The 27,494-nt window shown below is 40.6% G+C and overlaps 1 protein-coding gene across 4 annotated transcripts in view; it reads right to left on the bottom strand.

The window, feature by feature from the left end:
* Window positions 1–3,428: 3,428 nt before the first annotated feature.
* THUMPD2 (THUMP domain containing 2) overlaps window positions 3,429–27,494 on the bottom strand; it is a 45,648-nt gene continuing 21,582 nt past the window's right edge. For 2 of the 4 annotated variants that reach the window (XM_060117063.1, XM_060117064.1), the window contains 4 exons: window positions 23,752–23,823; window positions 23,142–23,256; window positions 10,799–10,907; window positions 3,429–4,676 (listed from right to left, as the gene is read on the bottom strand). In XM_060117063.1, the coding sequence (XP_059973046.1) occupies window positions 4,352–4,676; window positions 10,799–10,907; window positions 23,142–23,256; window positions 23,752–23,823 (621 nt within the window). In that variant the 3' untranslated portion in view covers window positions 3,429–4,351. The remainder of the gene's footprint in view (window positions 4,677–10,798; window positions 10,908–23,141; window positions 23,257–23,751; window positions 23,824–27,494) is intronic. The other 2 variants (XM_060117062.1, XM_060117065.1) reach the window with 2 other exon arrangements.

Raw genomic sequence — 27,494 nt, forward strand, 5'->3', positions numbered from 1 at the left:
TGGGATCTGCTGCTGGCTCCACGCAGCATCCAGGCCGGTCACAGACACTCTGAGCGTAATTAGATCTCCTGGGTCCTCCTGGCAAAATGCAGAGCTGCTTACAGTGTGCCTGGACCAGCTAGAGAGCCCTCCCCTGCTCAGGCCTCCATTAAAAGTAAATGAGTCAAAGCAGCAGACCCCAGGCTGACATAGCTTGCCTTCAGATGCCAAAGGACTCCACTGAGCATCTGTGCCTCTTTCTCCTTGGTGGCACTAAGAGCTGCGGTTCATACAAAGAGACAGTATTGCTTTTGTCTGTCCATTTTGGTAGGAAGGAGGAGCCTAGGGAGTATGTGACCTTGGTCCTCCAATAATAGACACCCTTGGCCCATGGTTCGGAAGCCATTGCGCGGATTCTTTCATTGCCGAGGGGAACCGTTCCAACTACAGGCTCAGGAACTGGGGAAATTACCACATACTTTTTCACTGACAAAATTAAAACAGTCAGAAGTGAACTTCCACAGTCTTCCACCAACACATCCGCCCACCTTCCAGCATCTGCTCCCACTTACAGTCTGTTCTACACTGCGTGTTTCTGTAATGGACATTAAATATTATTGCTAAGTAGGGGGATGATGTCACTGTAATGTGGAAATTGGGTTGGATCACAAGTGATTTTTTCCCCCACCACATTATTTTGTTCCACCAGATAAAAGCAGCCGAATGTGAAGGACACCAATAGGACGAGCTGAATGGAGGAGCTGCAGAAGAATAAGGTACTTTACATAACGCGTGCTCACTGCTCCTTCCAGGTCTTGGTGGTTTGGCCACAGATTCTGTCTTGGAAGTGCTTGTTGTGTAACTCAGCAGCTTCTACCCTCCTACCAAATTCTCGCAAGCTGTCTTTGCCCTTTCCTTGGAAAGGTGGAATCCTTTATTTTCTGATGCATTTATTTGTTAGGTGTATAAAGTTTTAAAAAACTGTGTTGGTTGGTGCTTTTGCTAATGTGCAGTTTGCGAAGTTGGATAGGTTTGGAATGGTCTGCCCCAATCCTATTTTTTCCATAAATTGTTATTTTTAGTGCATGAGTTTGGGAATGAAAAAATGTTCAGGGGCACATTTATCCTGTTATGGCAGAAATGCCTGCATGCTTCTTCCCACTTGTAACCATGGAGAAATTATTCACGTTGTTATCAAAAGCTAATTCCTCTTTCTGTGGACTCATCCCCTTTTTCAAGGACATGGCTCTGGCGTTTATCTCCCTTTTCCTAGCTCATCAGCTTTTTGCTTTTCCTGCAACATTCTCTTCAACATAAAAAAAACATGCTGCTACTTCTCCCATCTTAAAAAAAAGTCATTCCCTCGACTCCATGTCCCCTGCCACAACCTACTACCTCCCTTTTCAGCAAAACTAGTTGAAAGAGTTGCCTATACTCACTAGCTCTGGCTCTTTTCCCGTTTTCTCTGAAGCCCAACCCAGTGTGGTTTTGCTTCTTCTCTGCGCCATCAAAATTCCCTTTGTCAAGGTCACTCATGATCTCCTCATTGCTAAATCCAACGGTCAATTTCCAGTCCTTCTCTTACTAGGCTGGTTAGCAGTGTTTAACAGTTGGTCACTCCCTCCACCATATTCTTTGGTCATTTGCCTCCCAGGCCACCGCTCTTGTTTTCTTCCTGCCTCACTGGTTGTTCCTTCTCAGTCTCCCTTGCAGATCCCTCTTCTGTTGGAGGAGCCTAGGGCTTGGCCTGGCTCCTCTTCCTTTCTTTCCTCCACTCCATCCTTTGGTGATCCCATCCAGTTTCATGGCACCTTTATGCTGCAAATTCCCAAATTCCTGTCTCCAGAACAGACGTCTGGCTTAAACTGCAGACTATATATTCAACTGCCTACTCAGCACCTCCACCTGGATGTTTAATGCCCATCTCAAAGCGAGCAAGTCTGAAGCTAAACTTCTGGTATTTCCCACCAAGCCTGGCCCTCCGGTAGTCTTTCCTTGATCAGTTGACTAGGAAACTCCACTGTTTCAGGTGCTCGGCCAAAAATCTTATAGTCATTCCCGCCTCTTCTCTACTGATCGTGCCACACATCGAAAACATCAGCAGATCCTGCTGGTTCTACTTGCAAAATATACCCAGAATCCAGCTGCCTCTTACCACCTCTACTGCTACTGCCCTGGGGCAAGATTATTGCAAAAAACTCGATTATTGCAAAAAACTCCCAACTGGCCTCTCTGCTTCCCACCTTGCCTCCCTCCAATTGATTCACAACACAGTGGTCACAATGATCCTGTAAAATGTATGTTAGATTGCGACTTGTTCAAAACTCTACAGTGGTTTTGAGTCAAAGCCTTCTAACAGTCTTCAAGGCCCTATGCGATCTAACCTGCCCCCCTTCCCCCCACCACTCACTTCCTCTTTAACCCCTCTTTCTCCCCTCCACTCACTCTACTCCAGCCACTGGTGCTTCTCTGCTGTTCCTCGAACACATCACCCACCCTCTTGCCACAGGGCCTTTGCAATGGCTGTTCCATATGCCTGGACACTCTTCCATGCCCTTCACATATTTCCTCAAATCTCACATTCTCTATTAAGAATGCAAGGGAGCTTCCCTGGTGGCGCAGTGGTTGAGAGTCCGCCTGCCGATGCAGGGGATGTGGGTTTGTGCCCCGGTCCGGGAAGATCCCACATGCCGCGGAGCGGCTGGGCCCGTGAACCATGGCCGCTGAGCCTGCACATCTGGAGCCTGTGCTCTGCAACGGGAGAAGCCACAACAGTGAGAGGCCCACGTACCGCAAAAAAAAAAAAAAAAAAAAAAGAATGCAGAACACTTGTCCCCATCCTCCTGTGCACCCCTCATCACTGCACTGTGCCCCTAATCACTGCTCCCCCTGCAAGGCCCCTCATCTTTTAGCCTATCAAATAAATTACCTGTTATGTCTATCATTTCTTATCTGTCTCCCCCACTAGATTTAAGTCCTATGAGGGCAGGGATCTGTTTCGTTCACTGATATGCTCCAAGGGCCTAGAACAGTGCCTTGGCAGATAGTAGGTTTGCAATAAATATTTACTGTATAAATATGTGATAGGCTACAGTCCCACTGGGCCCACTGTGAGGTGCTCCCAGGTAAAAATTCCACGTTATCACCTGTGCCGCACTCGCCCCACACAGACCAGTGGACCTTGACACTGGGCCTAGGTTACACGCCACATCCTAGCTGGAAAACAAGTGTTTGCTTCTATTTTGGAGATGTGGGATTCACAAGGTGAGAATTTTCCCCAGTGTGGAAAGATTGTTCAAATGGTACTAAAGCAGCCACAAAGCTAAGTCACTACATTGGGCTACTGAAAAAAACGAAATCATATTTTTCTTCAATTTCCTGTTTCTTTAAGTACTGAACACAAGGAATGCATTCAATTTAAATGAGAGTGAGGTGACAATTTATTAATACTTTCACAAAAAAAACACGAAGTTTATCTTCCGTCACATTGGAGGATATTGGCTTAATTCATATTATTATTCCTACTGATGTTTTACCTAAGATGGGACATATAAAATGTACTGCAAATAAAAGTTATTTTCATTCCAACAGAGAAGAAAATGACAGGTTCAAAAAATCAAGTTTAATATCAAAAGAAGTTGATATCAAAACATAGAAGTTTTTTGTTTTTTGTTTTTTTTTTAAAAGAGTTTTCTTTTTTTAAATTTATTTATTTATTTTTGGCTGTGTTGGGTCTTCGTTTCTGTGCGAGGGCTTTCTCCAGTTGCGGCAAGCAGAGGCCACTCTTCATCGCGGTGCGCAGGCCTCTCACTGTCACGGCCTCTCCCGTTGTGGAGCACAGGCTCCAGACGTGCAGGCTCAGTAGTCGTGGCTCACGGGCTCAGTCGCTCCGCGGCATGTGGGATCCTCCCAGACCAGGGCTCGAACCCGTGTCCCCTGCACCGGCAGGCAGACTCCCAACCACTGCGCCACCAGGGAAGCCCTAGAAGTTTTTACATTTCAAAAAATGTGATAGTGAAAATATTACTAAACTTGTGATGAGATATATATGCTGAGCCTCTGAAACTTTTGAAGTTGAATCTTCTGCTCATAAATAGTGCAAGCAGAGCAGACCTTTTCATATTCTGACAGGAGGCGAAGTTTAAGAGTCCTTTAGTTCAACTATCCATTAATTGTTCTTTGTCAGAAACACTCTTTAGAGTGTAAAACAGAAGCTCTTATTAAGAACAGGTGTCCAGCAGCCACGGCCCTGTCTTAGGGGAGTCTGTTTACTTGGAAGCCTCTGGCACTGTCAAGATTCCAGAGACAACCATCTTCTACTCTGTACAGCTGACGTATAAGGACTTGAACCTGGCTTACAGTAGCAAGCCTGCTATTGCCCAGGGGAGTGCGACTTCTTATATTTGTATATGAGCGCATCTGTTTTTCCAAGGCTAACTCTGTAGCATTCCACTGGCACCAAAGAGCCGAACGGTGGCATTCCGTCCAAGCACTCCTGGTTACTGGCTGCAAATGAGGATGACGCTGGCTCTGATATGGCAGCTTTTTCTTCAGGATTCAAGCACTCCATGCTTCCAGGTTTATCTGTGCGGCTGCCCGTGGAATTCAAAGGGACGCTGCTCTCTTCACAACCTTTAAGGCGCCTGTGGTGATCTTCGCTAAGCAACAACACAATGGTCCCGCCAGCACGAAGCACTCTGTGACAAAAAAAAATGGTAATTGGTAGGAGTATTTCCCCCTTTGTAGACAGCACACAATCCCACTTTGTTTAAAATACTTGGTGTTTTTGATCTGAAATTTAATTTTATCTATTTAAATGCGAGGATTTTGATAATTAGGTGGTATCTTCCATAATGCATATTCATTATAGTAATTATGAAATCACCAGTACAAATCTGCTTTAATTATCTATTTTTACTCTATTTAAAAGGCAAGCCTCAAAGTAATGTGTAGTCACAGTTTAACAAATGATGGTACAAAGGAAAAGGCAAATGAAAGAATCCCGAGGAATCGGCGTATGTGAAAGGCAGCAGGCTGATGGCAGGAGAGAATCACCAGGAAGGAGTGAGGACATGAACAAAGAAAGGGCAAAAGGGAAGATCAGAAAAAGAAGGGAAGACCTTGAGATGTCAGCTTGTGGAGGAGAATTCATTTTCTCAATCATCTGACCGAAGTCTGCATGGCACTTCTGTGGAAAAAGTGATGAAGGACATACTATCCCCCGAGTTGCTGAAGAGAGGACTGAACAGTGGGAGAGAGAGGCAAGGGAAGAGTTGAAGAGTGAGGCGCTGTGGGAGCACCTTAGCTGGGGCCCACACCCAGCACTGAGAGTGGGGAAGAGCCCCAGGGGATGAGAATACCTGCAGCGGTGTGAAGGACACCCAGGCGTGGGCCAGGCTGAGGGACAAGGGGGGACTAGAGCAAGGGGGTGCTGGAGGCCGAGAAGGGAGCCAAGACGGGGAGCAGCGGAGAGCAGGAGGCCCTGGAAGTGCTTCAGCTCAAGGGCAGGTCAGAGGGGGGCGGGAGGAGGGGCAGGGCAAGAGCTCCGTTTGTGACGTGCCGAGCTTGGGGGCCGACGGACAGCTGGACGTCCAGCCTGCAGGTGATGAGATAGACCAGCGCTCGAGGTGGAGATTTCACAGTTTCCAGTAGTAAATGGCAGATGGAGCCATAATGGGGCACGAGATCACCTGGGGTGCAGGACAGAGAGAGGAGAGACAAGGGGCCAAGGAACAGACTTAACATTCAAGGAAGGAGGAAGAGCCCATGAAACAGCCTCGGAGAAAGTCTGGACCACGGTGATGTCATGGAAGCCAGAAGAGTAGAGTTTCAGGAAAGGAATGAATAGTCTCAACAGCGTCAAATGCTGCAGGACTAACAAGCGACGCAGCAATCTTAGTCGAGGGCAGGAGCCAGTGCTGGTCTGCCGGAGTCAATGGGGGGCGGGAAGGTGAGGAAGCAGGCATGGCGAGTGTAGACTTCTCTGAAGAAGCTTGGCTGCAGAGGTAAGGAAACCGGGCGGCAGCTAGAGGACCAATACTTAAAGGGAACCCCCTGCCACGCCCAGCAAAGACGTCAGGAGCTTAAGCAGCTTTCCCTTATCTAAACAGTCAGACCGTCTAGATGAGTCCGCCTCCAAATGACATCACAGATTCATCCACTTCATCCTACGCTCGTGCTTCTCCTGCACTAGCACCACCTGACAGGCCTGGTTCCCATTCCTGTCACCATCTCCCCACCTCCCCTTCCCGGTTTCCACACAGGACACAACTGCAAATCCCTGAGACCTCTCTCTCTTCCATTATACTTCAAAGAAACTCTCAACTCCCACTTGCTTGCTTCCCTTTGCCCACGATGCTTTCCACACACCAACCTCCCTTCTTGCCTCAGGACGTGCATCCCTGTTGTTCGTGTGGCAATGACACCCACTCCTTTTCCCAGAGGTCAAACACCATCTCCTTGGAGAGGCCTTTCCTGAGCATCTATCTAAGGTAGCCACTGCTTCTCTCTTAGTCACTCTCTGGCGAAAATGTCCTTTTTAGTTTCCTTCATGGTATCAATCATGATGTGAAATTATCCTGTGGATTTATTCATGATCTGTCTTCCCACGCTGGAGTGCCAGCCCCACGTGGGCAGAGGCTCTGTCCTGTTCACAGCCAAAGCCCCAGTGCCTGGTACAGTGGGTGGATATGCAAGGCCACAAAAGTGTCCTGGGAAGGGATGGCTGGATCTGAGAAGAACCAGGAGATGAACAGGTTGAAGATAAGAATGAGAAGTGGGCAGAGAATGATCCTTGAGGAGGTAGGAACCAAGGGGATAAACCCAGGCTACTGGGAGAGGAGGGGGTGAGATGAGGACAGATGTGGCCGTACCAGGGGACAGACACAAAAACCATACAAGTATCTCTAAACACACAGGAGAAAACGTCATTAAGATAATAAATGAGATATAACTTTTTACCTACCACATTAACAAAAGTAAAAAGATGACCATACGTAGGATGGCAAGATTTAGGAGAAAACGAGTACTCCCCAAGACAAAAACTGGTATAACTCTTTTGACAGTAGTTTAGCAATAATGTATCAAAAATATGGAATGTATATAACCTTTGACCCAGCAATCTCACTTCTAGGAAATTATTCTAAGATATAAGAGTAGAAGCTGGAGCAGTAGTATAATAACAGTGATGATAATGGCAGTGACAGCTAATATTTATTCAGTACTTATTATGTGCCAGCCACTGTGTTAAATGCTTTGTATTATATATCATTTAATCCTCAGAATTCAAGTATATTCTGTTAGCACAGCCATTTTGCAGATGAAGAAACTGAGGCACCGTGGTTTTAAGTAACTTGGTTATTACAGTAAGTTTGAAAAACTGTTTGGTGCAAAGATGTTCAGAGCATTGTTCTTTATTAAAATGAAAAAGTGGGAGTCACCTAAATGCTCATCCCTATTATGTATACAGGCTACATAATGGTGTATCAGGTACATTATAACAACTGATCAGAAAGGAGATTCATGACATATTTTTTGAGTGGAAAAAAAAAGGTTATACAGTGCAGTAAATTAAGGATGATCCTATTTATGTATGGCTAGAATTGAAGATATGTTATCTATTTGTGTGTATGTCCATGGAACAGTGTCTCGCAGGACATTCACCAATTAATTTATTGTAAATTTTTTCACATAATGGAGAAAATAAGAAAGTAAAAATCACCTGAAATCCTGCCACTCAGAGATGAACATTTTTGATAAATGTTCTTCTAGGCAACTTTCCATGATCATATACACATAATTTCTTACTAAGAAAGCTATTCAGAAATTATAAAGCAACATTTCCCCAACTGTATTCCTCTGAACACTAGTGTAGTATGAGAGATTATTTCTTGCTAAAAAAACCCAACAAGAATTATGTGGTCAATAAGTTGGGGGAAACTCTGTATCAAACAACACAAAAGAGATTTCTCTTTTGCATGTGAACCTGCAAGACTAGGGGTAGGTGATACAAATACCCAAATTATTTGAACTTGGAAGGCATTAGGCCTTAACCTTCTACCACTAATCTCTGCTCCAAGCAGTCTGGTATATTCATTTTCTTTTTAAATGAGGTGTTTTTTTTATAACCTTAATTTATTTATTTTTTGGCTGTGTTGGGTCTTCGTTGCTGCGCGCGGGCTTTCTCTAATTGCGGTGAGCAGGGGCTACTCTTCGTTGCGGTGTGAGGGCTTCTCATTGCAGTGGCTTCTCTTGTCGCGGAGCACGGGCTCTAGGTGCGCGGACTTCGGTAGTTGTGGTGGGCTCTAGAGCGCAGGCTCAGTAGTTGTGGCGCACAGGCTTAGTTGCTCCGTGGCATGTGGGATCTTCCCGGACCAGGGCTCAAACCTGTGTCCCCTGCATTGGCAGGGGGATTCTCAACCGGTGCGCCGCCAGGGAAGTCCTACTCACTGTTTTTTGAACACGCTTTTTGCTTCACTATTTACTCGAGAAATACTTGTTGAATATCTGTATGTATAAAACATGGTGCGGTCTCCGTTTTTATTCTTTGCAAATTTCTAAATTTCATTGAAATCATGTTTCGTCCATGAATCCACCTCAAGTCTTTTGGGGATGTAGTGACTTCTTCCTTCAAGCTTAGCAAGTTTAATTTCTAATTTTGCTCATGTGTTTTACATGGTTGTATTTGAGAGGAAAGCGCAAATATTATACTTCTCTGAAGCACTTTACATACATGAAATTGTTATTGCTGAAGTAGATTGAAGGGGGAAATAATTGACCAGAGCAATTATCTGTCTGGAATTTAAAATTCTGATTGCATGTTCTTTCTTGAAGAATCCAGTGCTGTTTGACATTCAGGGCCAACTATTTCCATTGCCTATTGTAAACAGGTTTACTGACCTCTTGTATTTTTTCTTGTTTTTACTAACACAATTCCCCCTCCACTCCCTTCCATTTTCTATCTAGAGTCTTAAACTATTGGTAAACCACTGGGAAAAAAAGGTATGTGTACTTATATATATTTACATATATCCCCATCTACTTTCCCAAAGTATTGGAAGTGGTTTACACTAAAAAAGAGCTCACAGCACTTCTAGGTGCCTAGCACTGTTCTAAGAGCTTTAAATCCACTGACTCCTCAGGACAATGCTATGAAGTAGGTACTGTTATTTAAAGATGAGGCACAGGGTGGTTAAGCAACGTGCCTGTGACAGAAGAACTACTGAGTAATAGAGCCAAGACTACAGCCCAGGTATTCTGGCTCCAAAGCTGGTGATCTTCACCACTACATTACACTACACGGCCTGTATAAAACCTCAAACCAGAAAAGTCAAAGGCCAAACGATAAAGGCTGAGGGCAGGTGGCAAGGAAGCTTGGTCACAGGAGCAGGGAAAGTTCCTTATGTACAAATACATAAGCTTTGATTCTATGGAGGCACCTGAATTATGTGGGAAATCTTGAACGTCTTCCTGATTCTCAGGTAAAAATTTAAATTTCCTGAGACAATGTGAGGGCAGTCATATCTATTACTTCCTCATTTTCAGTTACCTAGAACAAAAACCAAAACTGGTCTAGAGAAAGTGAGGCTGGTCTGATTTTACTAAAGCTGAAGAACCTGTCTACTCCAAACACTGCCCTCCACTGACTTGTGGAAATGTTTAAAATACACAGCACTAGATCGTCAGGTAGGCTAAGCCACCATCTCTGGTGGAAAGTTCAGGTTAACTGTAAATTTCCATATTAAGTGTAACATGCTCCCAGAGTAGTATCTCACAACGAGCTGGCTTCGTAGTATACCTGGTGAGTTACCTCGCCAGCAAAGGCTGTGGTTATTAACCCTGGTGGCACAACAGAATCACCTCGGGGGCCATTAATACCAACGCCCAGATTCTACCCTGGACCAGTTAAGTCAGCCTCGGTGGGGAGGAGTGGAGGATGGGCATCAGTATTTTTCAGAAGCTCCTGAAGTGATGTTAAAATGAAGTCAGAGTTACAAAATCTCGAGGGGAATGTGTTGTCAGGCACATATAAGGGGATATAGGAGCTCAGGAAATGTCTGAATTACAGGTGCTGAGATCCCAGGTGATGTCATGAGTTAGGTAACTGCGTAACAGGATTACATACAGGCTCTTGACCGTGTATGTTATCCTGCACCATCAAATGCTCAGTTGAGACAATTTAATATGAACTGACTCCTCATCCATGTCCTTTCTTTCCTCTGTGAAAGGTTCTCCCCTTTATCAACTGAAATGATCAGGAAAATACATATTCAGGCCTCACTGTTTGAACCTCTCCAAGAAATACTTTCCCTGAGGTTGACCTTAGAATCACTACATGAAGAGCACCTTTGCATTTTCATTTAACAATCAACAATGAAGGTGTCCACTCTATGTGACTGAATGTTCTGTATGTAAATTCTGTTCTGCTGCTTAGTAGTTCTGTGATCTTGAGAAAGATAATCTTTCTGGGTCCCAGGTTCTCTCCAGTAAAGTGTGGGGGATTAACACAAAGGAGGCAGGGTTTTGGGGAGAATTAGAAGTAAGTATGTAAATTAACTAGCTCAGAAACTGAAATATGTCATTGTTTTACATATTCAAATTTCAGGCAGTAATGAAAAATTAATATCTTTTCCTGAATAAACTTACAGTATGATGATATAGAATAACTATTTCAAATATAAAGTTCTGATTTGAAACCTTAGAAAATTAAGCTATAAAAATTGGGAAATTACTAAAATGCAATCAAATCTTAAGAGCTACGATACATTTTGGTTAAATGCCCAATAGCTCAAAAATTATGGAAATAAATTCAACAACTTACCTTTCCATTTCTTGTATAATGTGTTTGATGTCTTTTTCTAATTTAAACTTTTTCCCAAATGGAATATCGGAAATAATAATATCGACACTTTCTGAAGGCAGTGGTAATTCTGAAACACAAAAATGAGAGAATCTTGTTACAGTAAGTTCAAACATTTGCAACCTAAATATGAGAAAACTGAAGTACACTGGATTATTTTTGCCTATTAAATAAAATTTAGGGTTGCTAATATTGTTTCTAAGGAATTACAAGATCCTGAAAGGCTTTCATAATCACTAAAGATAGATGGCATAGTTGTTGTATTCCGTTCTTTGAAAAGTGTTTTTTTAGGTATTGTTGTAATAAAATATGACATAAGCAGAATTTTAAATTAACCAGAAAATTCAACTCTTTAAACATATTACATGAATAGATACTAGATCCAAGAAGAAATATATTAGGATGTCTAGAAAGACCTTTTACAAAATTACGTCCTGTAACTTTCATTTTTCTTTTCATGATCATATATAAAATTTTGCATGATCTATTTGTTTTTAAGAGAGGTGGCCCATAGCTTTCATTGTGTTTTTAAAGGAGACTCAAAGGGTTAAGAACATCTACTTAAGTCCTAAGACTAGAGAAAAGGCTAAATAATCAATAATCAACAAAATGAATATCATCTCTAAAACAAAATACAGTGTTTGATTATCAAATCTAAATTTCCTTCTCAACTTTACATCTTATTCTCAGAAATTAGATTACCATAAGGTAATCTTACCTACACCCAATCTTAACTTCCACATTTTCTGAGTATACTTTTCACTTTCCAATTATTTTACTTCCACCACCATCTAAACTAAGTTAGATAATCATTTTTATTTTGGAAAGCATCTAATTCTGTAGAAGCGCAAAAGAATTTAAATAGTCTTTACTATCTGAATACAATACAAATTTTTGTTGGCAGGAAATTTAAAAGCAAAATAAAAAATCCTGTTATCTGGGAAAATCTAATGAACACTTGCTAATCTTTCCTAGTTCTGACCTTACCTGAGATTAGAAGAGCAGGCTGTTAGAAAACAAGTAACGGGCTAATATTCTGTTCGGACTAGGCAGGAAATCTTTTCTCCAGGTCACGTTTTGACTTCATGCCTTTGGTTTTAGGTTACTGATATAGGACACATCCATTTGAACACTGTTAACTATACTTTTTGTGAAACTACTGAAGACAATGAACAGACATGGTTATCAAACGTTTCTACATGAGGAACCAGGCAGTACCTTACTCCTGAGATTAAGCCCAAGTCTTTTGTTTACTTAAACACACACTCATACATGAGTTGCCCATCTTCAGATTTGGTAACATTTTTTCCCCTTCTGGTTGGTGTCTATTTTTATTTGTAACTTTTCTACTCTGTATCATATAATTTGCTGAACTGCTTTAAATCATTTTAGAAGCTGAAGGAATAAACTTCACTGATATAGAAGAGAGTAACTTTTTTACGAAGTTCTAGAACTGAGTGGTGTCATCTTCCAATAGAACATAATATGATCTGAACTTTGGTTGATGTGGCTTTTGTTGTGTAGTCTCTGGCATCAGACAGCTTGCATTTGGCCCTGCCACTTACTAGCTATGCGACTTTGGGAAATTATTGCTTCGGTTTTCTCATCTGTAAAATGGGATAAGACTACCCATCTCAGAAGTTAACAAGCGAGGAACTCACGGAAAGTATTTAAACCTGGCATGTAATGAGCACTCAGTAACTGTCAGCTATTGTCATTATTTACAATGTCCTCTCTGAGGTGTATAAGGAGATGACAGCCAGGTGGAGACCAGTGGGTCAGCATCCTTCAGGGAAGCTCTGCAGAACTTCGCAATTCCTTGTCACAGCGCCTCAAAGGCCTAAGTGGGGCAACTACTTCCAGATGGGCCTCTTTCCAACTCACCTTCCCTTTAGCAGTGGTTCTTAAAGTGTGTCCCCAGAGAAGCAGCATCAGTATCACCTGGGAACTACAAATGCAAACTCTCGGGGCCCCCAGCCAAACCTATTTAGTGCGTATCAGAATCGACTGAAGGGCTTTGGTGGAACACAGACTGTTGGCCCCGCCTCCAGAGTTTCTGATGCAGAAACTCCGAAAATCACGAGCACTTGACCCGTAAGATTAAACATGCAGTAAAATCTTTTAAATTATTAAATGTTTAAACTGCCTGTGAACAAAGAGTTTGTAATTAAGGAGATAAAATTCTGAAATAGAAACAACTCAAAACAAACAAGTAAAAAAATCATCTCTTTTTTACATCTCTGTAGGATGATTCAAGAACATGAAAAAAATTTTAAAAGGCTGGTATGTCTTGAACAAAAACTGTCCTATTTACTCCCTCCTTCTGGGAGAAAAATGAGTAAGAACTGCTTAAAACCAGGATTATGGCCCTAAGATGTTTTCTTCCAAAAGGTCTTAAGAGCCTTTAAGATATCTTTCCATGTGTCTACTTAGACAAGAGACAAGGTAAATTGAGCACTTTTATAAAACTGGGCACACCCTTCTTCTATTTTCTTTCATTGTACTTTCTGTTTGTTGTTCTTTGCATCGTCCAGGTTTATAACAATCGCATTCTGTCTTGTAATTCTCAGTTGTTCAAAATTGGTTGTATATTTGATTCAATCCTCATGACCATTTTACTTTGGCTTTCTCTATTCCTCAGCTGGTTCATCTCTTAATATCTGGATTTTATTAATTTTTCCCCCCTCAAAAGTGCTTATTAGTGAAATGTTGCCTGAACTTTTTTATATTTGAAAATATCTCTATACTAAAATGACATCTTGGTTGGGCGTGATATTTCTGGGTCCCACGTTGACTCAGTAACCTTGTAAGTAGCCACTATTCCACTGGCTGTTGCTCTACCACTTTCTGTTTCTTTCCATCATGGCCAGATTTTGAAGTTTATTGCATTAGATTATGCGCTTTACTTATCTGGTTGCTGCTGGTGAAATTTTTCCCTTTTATTTATACTATTTTTTTTCTGATTTCATTAAATACAAGAGAATACAAATACTTCAATGAAGTTGAAGTTTCAATCTGTCTTCTTAATCCATAATGAGTCCTGAATATGCAAAATGTAGTTTGGCATCTGGATCTGGTCACCATTTAATTTATAGTCCAAACAGAAATCTTTATTTATTTATTTATTTATTTATTTATTTATTGAAGTATAGTTGATTTACAGTGATTCAGGTATACAGCACAGTGATTCAGTTTATATATATATAAAAGAATATATACATATATATATATATATATATATTCGTTTCCAGATTCTTTTCCATTATAGCAAACAGAAACATTTTTGAGAACAAAGAGGTTAGAAATAAAATTATATACTTTTTAAGATATTTATTGTCTAACAAATTGGTTTATTATTATGGTGAACCTAAAAAAATAACATATCTGGCATAGTGAAGTTTTTTTAAATTAATTTTTTTATTGGAGTATAGTTGATTTACAATGTTGTGTTAGTGAAGTTTTTTTTTTTTTTCTTTGCGGTACGCGGGCCTCTCACTGTTGTGGCCTCTCCCATTGCGGAGCACAGGCTCCGGATGCGCAGGCTCAGCGGCCATGGCTCATGGGCCCAGCTGCTCCGCGGCATGTGGGATCTTCCCAGACCGGGGCACAAACCCACGTCCCCTGCATCGGCAGGCAGACTCTCAACCACTGCGCCACCAGGAAAGCCCTGAAGTTTTTTCTTTTAAATAAAAACTTAAAATATTATTTAACATTAAAAATAAGTGAAATACTTATTTATGGTCTGTACTCAAATGCTGAGCAGTTTCTTAGATGCATCAGCTCTAATACCATGTCATCACTGGCATTTTTCAGAAGAAGGTAGTATTTTTTTTTAAATATGGACTTCTAATATTTTTTTGTACAGTTGCTTGCAACATTCTTCAAAGTTTCATTTTTGTGGTTGATAGTATGGTAGAGCTCAGAGTAAATTTCGCTAAATGGAGGAGACTCTCAATTCTATTTTTTTTCATAGGGAAAGTTTAAATATATCGGCCCTCTGGTTCACAGTCTCTCCATTCAGAGTGCCTTTGACAAATATTTTCACAACACAAAAAGCAAATAAGTTGTCTCTATTATTCTTTAAATTGTTATGCCAAATTTAGAGGCTATAAAATCTAAGCCTTCTCAATTTCATTCCATTCCATTCTAGAATATACATTTATCCAATTAAAATTAAGGAAGCCATTAGAAGATTCTTCCTATAATATACCCAAGGTGTATTTACAAATTTCAGAATAAATACTGTGAATAATTGAGCTCTCACTGTTTTAATTTGTTTATTTCTTCCTTGGTGTTTGTAGGGATAGATTTTAATGTCCAGTTGCCAGTTTTGTTTTTAATAACTGCGATTCATCAAAACTTTCAAAAACTTAAGGTTTTTGGCACTCCATTTGTTGAATCCTTTGATTACAGATTTCCAATGAATTTTGAAAAAAATGCAACTGCAATTAGGCAACTTGTTTATTTTTTAAAGTTTATAGCACAATTATAAGATACCCTGGCTGATTTACAAAGTAATTCTTCAAAGGCTTCAACATTTTAAAAAACATTTAAGTATAGTTGATTTACAATATTGTGCCAATCTCACTGTACAGCAAAGTAACTCAGTTATACACATATATACATTCTTTTTTATGTTCTTTTCCATTATGGTTTATCCCAGGAGATTGGATATAGTTCCTTGTGCTATACAGTAGGACCTTGTTGTTTATCCATTCTAAATGTAATAGTTTGCATCTACCAACCCCAAACTCCCAGTCCATCCCGCTCCCTCTCCCCTCCCCCTTGGCAACCACAAGTCTGATCTCTATGTCTGTGAGTCTGTTTTGTAGATAGGTTCATTTGTGCCATATTTTAGAGTCCACATATAAGTGATATCATATGGTATTTGTCTTTTTTAAAAAATAAATTTATTTTACTTTTGGCTGCATTGGGTCTTTGTTCCTGAGCGTGGGCTTTCTCTAATTGCAGCAAGTGAGGGCTACTCTTCGTTGTGGTGCGTGGGCTTCTCATTGTGGTGGCTTCTCTTGTTGTGGAGCACAGGCTCTAGGTGCGCGGGCTTCAGTAGTTGTGGCCTGTGGGCTCTAGAGCGCAGGCTCAGTAGTTGTGGTGCACAGGCTTAGTTGCTCCATGGCATGTGGGATCTTCCTGGACCAGGGCTTGAACCCATGTCCCCTGCATTGGCAGGCAGATTCTTAACCACTGCACCACCAGGGAAGTCCCTGTCTTTCTCTTTCTGACTTACTTTACTTAGTATGGTAATCTCTAGTTGCATCCATGTTGCTGCAAATGGCATTATTTCATTCTTTTACGGCTGAGTAATATTCCATTGTATATACATGTACCACATCTTTAGCCATTCATCTGTCGTTGGACATTTAGGTTGTCTTCATGTTTTGGCTATTGTGAATAGTGCTATGAACACAGGGGTGCATGTATCTCTTTGAATTATACTTTTGTCCAGGAGTGGGATTGCTGGATCACATGGTAATTCTATTTTTAGTTTTCTGAGGACCCTCCATACTGTTTTCCATGGTTGCTGCACCAACTTACATTCCCACCAACAGTGTAGGAGGGTTCCCTTTTCTCCACATCTTCTCCAGCACTTGTTGTTTGCAGACTTTTTTTTTTGGCGGTACGTGGGTCTCTCACAGTTGCGGCCTCTCCCATTGTGGAGCACAGGCTCCGGACGCGCAGGCTCAGCGGCCATGGCTCATGGGCCCAGCTGCTTCATGGCATGTGGGGTCTTCCCAGACCGGGGCACGAACCCGTGTCCCCTGCATCGGCAGGCAGACTCTCAACCACTGGGCCACCAGGGAAGCCCTGCAGACATTTTAATGATGGTCATTCTGACCAGTGTGGGGTGGTACCTCATTGTAGTTTTGATTTGCATTTCTCTAATAATTAGTGATGTTGGGCACCTTTTCATGTGCCTACTGGCCTTCTGTATGTCTTCTCTGGAGAAATGTCTATTAAGGTCTTCTGCCCACTTTTTTGATTGGGTTGTTTTTTTTTGTTGAGTTGTATGAGCTGTTTGTATATTTTGGAGATTAAGTCCTTGTCAGATGCATCATTTGCAAATATCTTCTCCCATTCCGTAGGTTGTCTTTTTGTCTTTTTTTTTTTTTATGGTTTCCTTTGCTGTTCAAAAACTTGTAAGTTTGATTAGGTCCCATTTGTTATTGTTTTTATTTCTATTGCCTTGGGAGACTGACCTAAGAAAACACTGGTACAATTTATGTCAGAGAATGATTTGCCTATGCTCTCTTCTAGGAATTTTATAGTGTCGTGTCTTATGTTTAAGTCTTTAAGCCATTTTGAGTTTATTTTTGGGCATGCTCTGAGGGTGTGTTTTAACTTTATTGATTTACATGCAGCTGTCAAACTTTTCCAACACCACTTGCTGAAGAGACTGTCTTTTTCCCATTTTATATTCTTGAAAGGCTTAAACATTTTTAAACCTACCTAATGATGGGCAAGCAAATAAAGCATGTACTGTCATGCTGAATTACTTTTTGTGCATTCAACCATCTTTATCACAGATAGCCTGCAGTTCAGTTACTCTGCGTATATTAAAATTTTTTTAAAAGCCTGTTATTTTGATAACTTAAGTTTCTATTTCAATTCAGGACATCACAGCTTGTTTGGAGGTAATTATGAATTATGTAGGTACCATGTCAAATTCCAAGTACATTTCTGCTTCACAGGTTACTTTATTTAATAAGAACATTAATTTTCACCATGATGCTGTGGTTCACCAAATAATGCATTAAACAGACACACATGCAGTGCTGAGCTGAATTTATAGTAGTATTCAAAATAATGAAAGATGTTTCATCTCTGACAGAAAAACTTCCTAAATTTCCAAGAATTGGGGGAAAAAAAAAGCTAAACCACTACTGGAATTGACTTAGCTGATCTTCTTTTTGAAGCATCTGATAACACTGATACAAAAATGGCAATATCTACCTTTCTGCAGAGGTCTTCTGCTAATGGAATCAACATATTAATAGCTATAGCTTCATTTTATTTATGTACATAAGAAAATTTGGAATTGAAAATGAGCAAAATTAATTTAGAAGAGTGGTCATTTGATCTAAATGAAAAGTCATGCTTCACAGAGTGATATTTAAATGCAGTTATTTCAGCTGCATGTGATAAATACTTAATTTTGGCTCAGTCTCCTTAAAATAATGACTAAGTTTTGAAGTAAATGCTAGATGCTTCTATGAACAGACTTGTTTCATTTGATTAGTGCTATCATCATGGCTCTCACAGTGGATGATAAATGGTAATAAACATTTTACTCAAGTTATCTGTTCATCAACAGATTTCTTGAGAAATATAAACTTTTTCATTAAATATGCACTTTTAAAACCTAACTACTGCTGAAAGAGTTTGTTACAGAATAGTAGCATTACCAAATGATAAAAAGGGATTTATACCATATGATAAACCATAAAGCCATTGTAGCAAAAACACTCAAACTCTGTGGTGAGCTTCTTACCCCCTATTTCCCACACATATTTCACACACACCTAACCCATCACTTCCTACATTTCCCCCTGACTCCCCAAATGCCAGGGCATCCTGGCAGCTTCATGAATCTTGCAGGATATGGTGTGACTCACAACACACCTGAATAGAATACCGAGGGCCAGGTGAGCAGGGGCAGGACTGGTATTAGAGGAAAACTAACACTAATAAGAAACAAAATGCAACCACCACATTATGGGGAGCTTATGGGTGTAGAAAAAAGCATGTCTTATATCTACAAGTGTAGAGACAAAGGCAGAGATGTGACTGAGAACAAAGCACAGTTATTACCAATAATATTATACACTCTTTCACTGAATGTGACAGGCTATAGAATGTCTAGTTAGAAGGAGTGAAAACATTCCCCTTTTTTCACCTGCCTATAATTTTGTCATTTTAGTTAATCATTCGTGTGTTTCTTTTGCTCAAATCTGTATATATATTATACTGAGAATGTAAGTATTTCTGTGGATTTAAAAAAAGCCTAATCAATGACTAATTATTTCCTAAGATAGCCTGCACCATAATATTCATTTGGTTCCAAATTTTCATGATGATTAAAACTTAGGAATAAACATGTACAAAATTTCTGCATGTTAAAGGATTATCTCATCTTATATTAGTAGAGGGTTATAAGATAAAGTGAATGTTACTAAAAAAGTAGAAAAAAATAAGGCCATTAATGCATACAGAGAATGAAGACAGTGATTCTGCAAAAGCACAAATCACAGTAGGAGTTTCATTGAATACTAAATGTTCCTAGATGTATCCATGCTTACAGAAGTCTTTAATTCATGCTGTGTGTCAGACACTGGACTCCATGTCGTTACATGATAAATTCTCACTACGGCCCTATGAAGTAGGTACCAGCTTCTTATTATAGATTAGAAAATACAGAGAGGTCCAGTGTTTTGCTGAAGGCCCCATAGTGAAGAAATAACAGTGGATCCAGGATTTATACTCAGTTTGATTCTGAAGTTCATATGTACTCTCATTATAGTAAGAGGTGTGAGATCCTTGTGTAGAAATACAATTCTAAATTGTAGTTATGATTAGAGCTTTAAAAGGTAAAACCAAATTAATGAAGAAAATATACAAAGAATAAATGTGGAGAGGGTATGGAGAAGAGGGAACCCTCTTGCACTGTTGGTAGGAATATAAATTGATACAGCCACTATGGAGAACAGTATGGAGGTTCCTTAAAGCACTAAAAATAGAATTAGCATACAACCCAGCAGTCCCACTACTGGGCATATACCCTGAGAAAACCATAATTCAAACAGACTCATGTACCACAATGTTCATTGCAGCTCTATTTACAACAGACAGGACATGGAAGCAACCCAAGTGTCCATCAACAGATGAATGGATAAAGAAGATGTGGCACATATATATAATGGAATATTACTCAGCCGTAAAAAGAAACAAAATTGAGTTATTTGTAATGAGGTGTATGGACCTAGAGTCTGTCATACAGAGTGAAGTAAGTCAGAAACATAAAAACAAATACCATATGCTAACACATATATATGGAATCTAAAAGAAAAAAAATGGTTCTGATGAACCTAGGGGCAGGACAGGAATAAAGATGCAGACGTAGAGAACGGACTTGAGGACATGGGGAGGGGGAAGGGTAAGCTGGGACGAAGTGAGAGAGTACCATGGACATATATACACTACCAAATGTAAAATAGATAGCTAGTGGGAAGCAGCCACGTAGCACAGGGAGATCAGCTAGGTGCTTTGTCACCACCTAGAGGGGTGGGATAGGGAGGGTGGGAGGGAGACGCAAGAGGGAGGGGATATGGGGATATATGTATACATATAGCTGATTCACTTTGTTATACAGCAGAAACTAACACACCATTGTAAAGCATTATACTTGAATAAAGTTGTTAAAGAGAAAAGAAAATAAACACTTGTATCTAGCTAGAATATCCACCTCTAAAGTAGAGGCATGCAACGAAGGGGTACTTATTAAATAGTTAATATTGGCCCCTATGTACACAAGATATATAATCCCCCCAGACTGACTTCTAATATTAAAAGGCTGTGATGTTAGAATAATTTAAAACAGATGTTTTATTCTTTCCACCAGAAAGTTATCTTGAAAACTAGTAATTCACAAAAGAAAAATCTACAAATGACATAAAGTGAAAAAGGTTTTATCTCACTAGTAATTAAAGGTAAATTTTACAAATTTTTACCAGATTTGTAAAGAGTTTAAAAAACCGTAATAGAACGATAATATCCGGCCTCAACAGAGGCTGAGGGAATGTGCACTATAATGGCCACACCTGGTCTGGTGTGACCTGTTACAACTTCCATCCTCATGCGCTCTGCCTTCCCGTCAGCAGGAGTGCCCGTCCCGCCACTTGTGCACCGCGTCCCATCATTTCTTGGGGGCTGTGAGTGTATCAGATGAGCAAGTCTCTTTCTCTTATGCTGTCGAGTTTCTCCTGTTTATCTGTTCATTCTCTTTAGCATAAGAACATGTACTTTTTTAAAAAAGTGAATTCTATCTTCAAAAAAATCCCTGCTTGATCCCTAATCTCCCCACTTTCTATTACTGCCCCATCTCTCTGCTCCCCTTACCTGTCAAACTGCCCAAAAGAATGACCAGGACCAGCCGTCTGCAGGTTACCTTCCCCCATTCTCTCCAGAACCCACTCAGGCGGGCAGGTCTATGTTCCTGCTGCTCTACGCAAACAGCCAGGCCATATTTTGCTTCAACGCCCAGCAGCATCTGCCACAGCTGATGGTTCTTCCTCAGATTCTCTCTTACCTTCTCATCACTGGTTGTTCCTTTACTAGATTCTCACCCTCCAGAACTCTAAGCATCTCATCCTCAGAGAAAGCCTCTGTTTTCTCTATTTGTACTTATTTCCTAGGTGATCTCATGGATTTAAATGTTATCTATACTAGTGATGTCCATCTTCTCCCCTCAACTCCAGGTCTGTATACTGACCTACTACACTGACATCTTCTCCATGTGGTGTCTATCATCATGTGGAACTGAACAGGCCCTAAACTCTAACTTGTTCCGCCTGCAGTTTTCCCCAACTCAGTAAATGGCAACACCACCCTCTAGCTGCTCAAGCCAGAAAGCTCAGTCATCCTTGTTCTTTTGCTCATATTTAATCCACCAGCAGATCCTGTTGGTTCTACCTTCAGAAAATATATATACATATCTCTGACCTCTACTTAACACCTCCACCTATATCACTTTGCCCCAAGCCACCACCATTTCTTACCTGGATTATTGCAATAGTCTTGTAACTAGTCTCTTTGTTCCAATCCTTGCCCTACTATTGTCTCTTCTTAACACAGCAGTTAAGAGTGATCTTTTAAAAAAGTAGGATTTATTTGGCTCTTTGGTGTCATAGAGAACTTTTTTCTTAAAAAATTTTTTATAAATAAGAGTTGAGCACTTATACTTGATTTTAAAGTGAAATCTTATGGGAAATGCCCCAGACATGAGAACTGATGACAGTGGAGTTGGGAGCGCAGCAACATTCTGATGGGCAAATCAGTACTTCCCTCCTCATGCTGTTAAGGCACTTTGGAGATTGTACAGGGTATGAAAAACCACTGCTCTGGAACAACTTATAGAGCTATTCCATTTTTCTTGAGGTCTCAAAAAAATAGCTTTCTTAAAGAAATTAGGGTATATGAAAACTTGATTTCAGTCTAATCACCCCTTGGCTTCCTCTAGAAAATTGTGTCTTATGCACAGAGTCCCGTTAAAAACCTTGACAGAAAGGTTGAAAAGATAGTCATTGATAGCAAACAACTATGAGATCTCGATTATCAATAGTACAATTTCTTCTTTGACGCTGCTTTATTATGCATTTATATAAGTTATCCTAATATTTTCTTCTTGTTAATAACTCATCTCTACTACTTTTCTACTATAATAAAAATTTGTTTAAACAATATTCTGTTCCTCTAGATTACAGATTCAATACTGGGACTTACCTACCACCTATTTTCTCATTCTCATGTCAAGAGAATACGATTTTCTTAGCTGGGAATTAAATGTGGTCACTTTTAAGGGAGAAAGGTGCACTAAGGGAAAAAAAGAAGGAATGTGAGGCTTCTCTCAAACAGTCTAAATACCTTGGGCCTTAGGGAAATACTATTTTGGATTCCACAGACTTGATTCCTCATCATGTTTCTTGCTGCTGATTCCGCATCAGTAAATTGGGAGTAATGATTTCCCTCTACCTCACAGGGTGACCAATTGTCCTGGTTTGCCCCAGACTTTCCCAGTTTTAGCCCTGAAAGTAGGACTGGTTTAGCAATCTGGGATAGTTGGTCACCTCACTCCCTATATCACAGGAATACTGTCCAATGAGGCAAGGAGAAGGTAAGATAATTCAAAACATTTCATATACTTTATCTGAAAGAATCCACAGAGCTATTATTATTATCATTATTCTGTTTATTTTATGCCTATACTAAGTGATCCCTGGTTATGATGTGAGAAATGGTTCAGATGCAACAAACACATCTTAAGAAGGCATGCTTTTACTTACATGCTTAGGGAAACTACATAAATACCGTTCCTGATCATGAATCATTTGAAGAATTAAAAAGTTACAATTATCATATTGGAAGTAAACTGAGTATTGGCGCCACAGATATATTACAGGGTATAAACAATTCAACCTTTATATATGAAAAGTGAGTCTCGTTTTATATTATGATTCTAAATGTATTTGCAAATGTTCATTTAACCCAAATGTTTGCATTTTTAATATCTTACCTATCACAGAGACTTTAAGTAACTCAATTTTATCCTTAAGGCCTGCAGCTTTCAGATTGTCACATGCACCTAGTAACTGTGAGTCACTGACATCAGCACCCACGTAATACACATCCTATGAGGGAAGAAATTCATATTATGAGTATAAATAAACCCATATTTTATGTAGTTAAGAAAATCTACTTGCATTTTCAATGATGAAAATGAAATTAATATATTTGTTAATTCAGGTTAAAACAAATTTAGAATATTTCTTTAAAATGACATTCATGGGCAAAAAACTGATAAGTTTTTGTTAAAATTTTAAAAACTGTTAATAATATTTTACAATTACAAATGTCTAAGGAATTTAGGGATTTATATAATCTAGGTCATGACGAATTATTGTATTTCTATCATATTTTCCTAAATTTATCACAGTATTTAAAGAAATAACACAGCAATTTAATTAACCCTTCATAGTCTATTTTTATTACAGTTATATAGCAACTTGTATAATTAAAAAATAATCCCTAAATAGACAGTCTACCTATAAATGATTGGTAAGTGAAGACACACACACACTGATTAACGTAAAACATTGCCTGGTTTACCAAACTTTAGAACTTACTGGCCATTCTTTAGCAGCTTCCAAAAGTATTGTTCCAAGTCCACACATTGGATCTAAAACAACTGCACCAGCCTATAGACAGAAATGTTGATTTGCTATCATTAAATCTATTATAATAGGTATTATAAAAGAAACCTAACACTTGAGGAATCAATATTTCAGAGTAAAGACTCCTTTCTACACTTTATTAGGAATTTCAGGTAGTTAAAGCCCTAGTGCAGGTATGCTTGACACATTTAAAGATTAGGAAGGAGACCAGTGTGGCCACAGCACAGTGAGCGAGAGGGGAAAGGTGGTGATTACGTCAGAGAGGTGGCCAGACTACTCCACCAAGATGGGCTGCATAACACCGTGTGCAGTCACAGCCACCAAGTCCTACAGGTTTAAAACACCGTGTAGCCCAGGCTCCAAGCCCACAGAATGACACCGGGGGCTTCTGCTCCTCATTCAGCAAGTCAAACAGTGAAGTGGTCGCCACCTGGAGCACGGCCACCGCTGTGGCAGAGGGAAAGAAAGCAAGACGAATCGGGCACTGGCTTTTAAAGGTGCCATCTGGAAGTGACATACATTATTTCCACCAACATTTAATTGGGGAAAGCGTGTCAGTCACATGACACACACAATGTGAAGGGGCCAGGAAAGTGTCATCCTATCTGTACCTGAGAGGAGAACAGGCAAAGTGGAGAAAAAACTAAGAACTCTTCCATCTGGGCAGGGGGGCTTGGGTGGGGTCGCACCACGTCAGATCTCGTAAGTGTTACAAGGGGTCTGGTTCTATGCTGAAGGGTGGGAAGCTGTCGGAGGGAAACTGAGCAGGAGTAACACGATGTTACATTTCAAAGGGATCATTCTGGCTGCTCTGTTGAGAACGGATCACAGAAGGGCAAGAGTGTTACAGGGAGGCTAGTTAGGGAATCCAGGCAGAGATAACGGTGGCTTGAATAAAGAGTGACGCTGGTGGGAGTGGGGAGAAGTAGTTGGATTCTGGGTATATTTTAAAGGTAGAACCAACAGGGTGGATTGCATGCGGCATGTTAAAGAATGACAACGGTCTGAAGTGACTGAAGTTTTTGACCTGAGCATCATCAGGAAGATGAGCTGCCTGTTACTGAGCTGGGAAGTGTTGGGGAGGAAAAGCTACAAAGGAGACAAGAGTATAGTCTGGACATGTTCATTTTGAGATGCCTCTTAGACCAAGCATGGATGTCAAGTGGACTTAAGCATCTGGAGTTCAGAGGAGAGGTTCAGGCCACAGATATAAATTTGGGAACCGTGGTTGTTAGTTTGTAAATGGTATTTAAAGCATCAAAACTGGATAAACCATCTAGGAAGCAAGAGAAGTTAGAAAAGAACAGTCTGTGGGCTGGACGCCGGTGATCTCCTAAGTACAGACATTTGGTAGATGGAGATTCAGCAGTGCACACTGATAGCAGCACATCCTGACGTAGAACCTAGAGTGGTCCTGAAACAAAGTGGAAACACCCATTTCAAGAAGGAGTGAGGACAGTGTCCACATGCTAGCAGATTAAGCAAGATGAGCTGTTTCAGTGGAGTGCTGGCGAAGAGAACCTGAGGGAAGTGGACACAAGAGAGAGTGGGAAGAGAAGAAGCAGACACCAAATATGGACAACTAGTTTTAAGTTTTTCTGTAAAGGGAAGCAGAGAAGGGGGTGGTAGCTGAGGGAGCATGTGGGTTCAGGAGAGGGTTAATTCTTTTTTAAGTTGCAAGATATTACAGCATGTGTACATGCTGATGGGAATGACCTAGTAGAGAAAAAAGTCCTCAAGTAGGCAAGAGGGAATGGAATCCAGTACACAAGTAATGGAGTGAAACAAGGACAGTTCATTAATTATAATGATGACAAGGCAAAGTATGAGGGCGTAGCTTCCAATATGTCGGTAAACTTGGTGGGAAGAACATGTTACAGTTCTCTTCTGATTCCAATATTTAAGTCAATTAAGAAGTAAGAGAATTAAAAGTATGGTCAAGAAATGGCTGTAATGATAGAACATAAAATCCAAGCTGTGAAAGAGGGCTGAGGACAGGTGGTGAGTAGGGTCACCTACTAGAGGTCCCACGGAGTTAAAGAACTGCTTTAGGGCACAAGAGGAAGTGAAAGGGAAAGAGAAGGTTAACATCAGGATTCTTGAATCTGAGATTTTGGAAGGCATACCCTTCTGGGTATGATAAAGTCTAGGATATGACTAAGGCAGATCATTAGAGGTAGGGAAGCCAAGGGATCAGACTACAGAGTGGACACTGAGGTCATGAAGAATTATGACAGGAGTAATGGTCTATACCATTACAGAAAAGATAGGAAGAGATCTGTAGACACCGGGATAATCTGATGGCATGCGCTTCTAAGGCAGTGAGAGACCTGGGGCAGAAGGGGTGACGAGGCCAAGCAGGACACCTACCCCACCTCCAGGCCCAGCGGTCCCTTGGTCTGTCTACAGAGGAGGCAGAACGCTCAGAGGACAGCCAGGTTTCAGTCAGAGCCAGGGGGTACCTGATGGAAAGAAATGAAATGTCCTTCAAGAAAGAGACTTTCCCCTGGCACGAAATTACGGAGAGTAGCACATGGGTCCCCCATGAAGGGGCAGAGAGTGACAAAAAGAATAATGATTTAAATGGCAACTTTAAGATTAATAGTGGTATGAGAACTAGCTTTTATGAGGATCTTAAAATGTGCCAAACACTGTGTTCTTTCTCCCCCATGGTCCCTGTTCAATGAGGTAGTTTGACCTTAAGCATCTTTCAATGTCTGTTTTACCGTAGGACCTTTTCTATCCATGACATCTGGGTACACAGGCAGGAGCACAGAAGTATTTCCATATGTTTAAAAGAATAACTGAGATGTATAGAGCTTGGTTTTCCTTACTTGTTATGATATATAGGAAGAACAGTTTATAGGAAACATGAAAAATATCTCACGACCCCAGACTTAAGTTTCATTTCTCGTGGCACTGGCCTACCTGAGGCTGAGCTGCTTGTGCACTGCTCTGGGTACCAAGCTCCAAAGAGGGGCCTGCATCAACGCTGGATACTGGGATCACTTACACGGTGGGTCATCACTGCATTCCCCCCAAAAGAACCCTGCTGTGCTGTTTCTCACCCACTTTAACAGACCTTCTTTGTTGGTGGTCACATTAGAGAAACAATTTTTACTTTCAGTCCTAGCAGGACAAACTGACAAAAGGGAAAAATTTCATTGAGTATTATCTGTGGATATTTTCGATCATTTACTTTCTATATTTCTGAAAATTGTATGTTTGTATCAGATAAAGGTAACATTTCAAATTTGTAGGTGGTTATATAAATTTATATGTAAATATAAACTGTGGTGACATCACTGGAAGTTTGGGGAAAAATAAACTGTAACCGTACCCCTCTCTCCTTACTAAAAGAAATTTAGGCTAAAGATCTAAATCAAATAAAAAAGAAAATCATGGATTCTGGGAACGTGGTAACATGGAAATAGCTCTCTCCTTTTTCTCTCAACTCTGAGCTACTTACTTCTGAGGCAAGTGAGGCTCAGAACTAGAGGCAACCGGCGCTAAGAGACGCCCTGGGCCCTGCTGAGGTCCCGGGAGAAGGAACCAGTATGAGGTCTCCTTGCCATGGGCTGGGGGGGGGTGATTAGAGACCAGCACTGGAACCCAGAGGGGAAATCACTGGAATCAGGGAAAAAACTGCTCCTCAGAGTTCTGTGGACCTGCAGGGAGCCCAGTGCATAGAAAAG

The sequence above is a fragment of the Mesoplodon densirostris genome, chromosome 14 (assembly GCF_025265405.1).
Source record: "Mesoplodon densirostris isolate mMesDen1 chromosome 14, mMesDen1 primary haplotype, whole genome shotgun sequence".
NCBI lineage: Eukaryota > Metazoa > Chordata > Mammalia > Artiodactyla > Ziphiidae > Mesoplodon > Mesoplodon densirostris.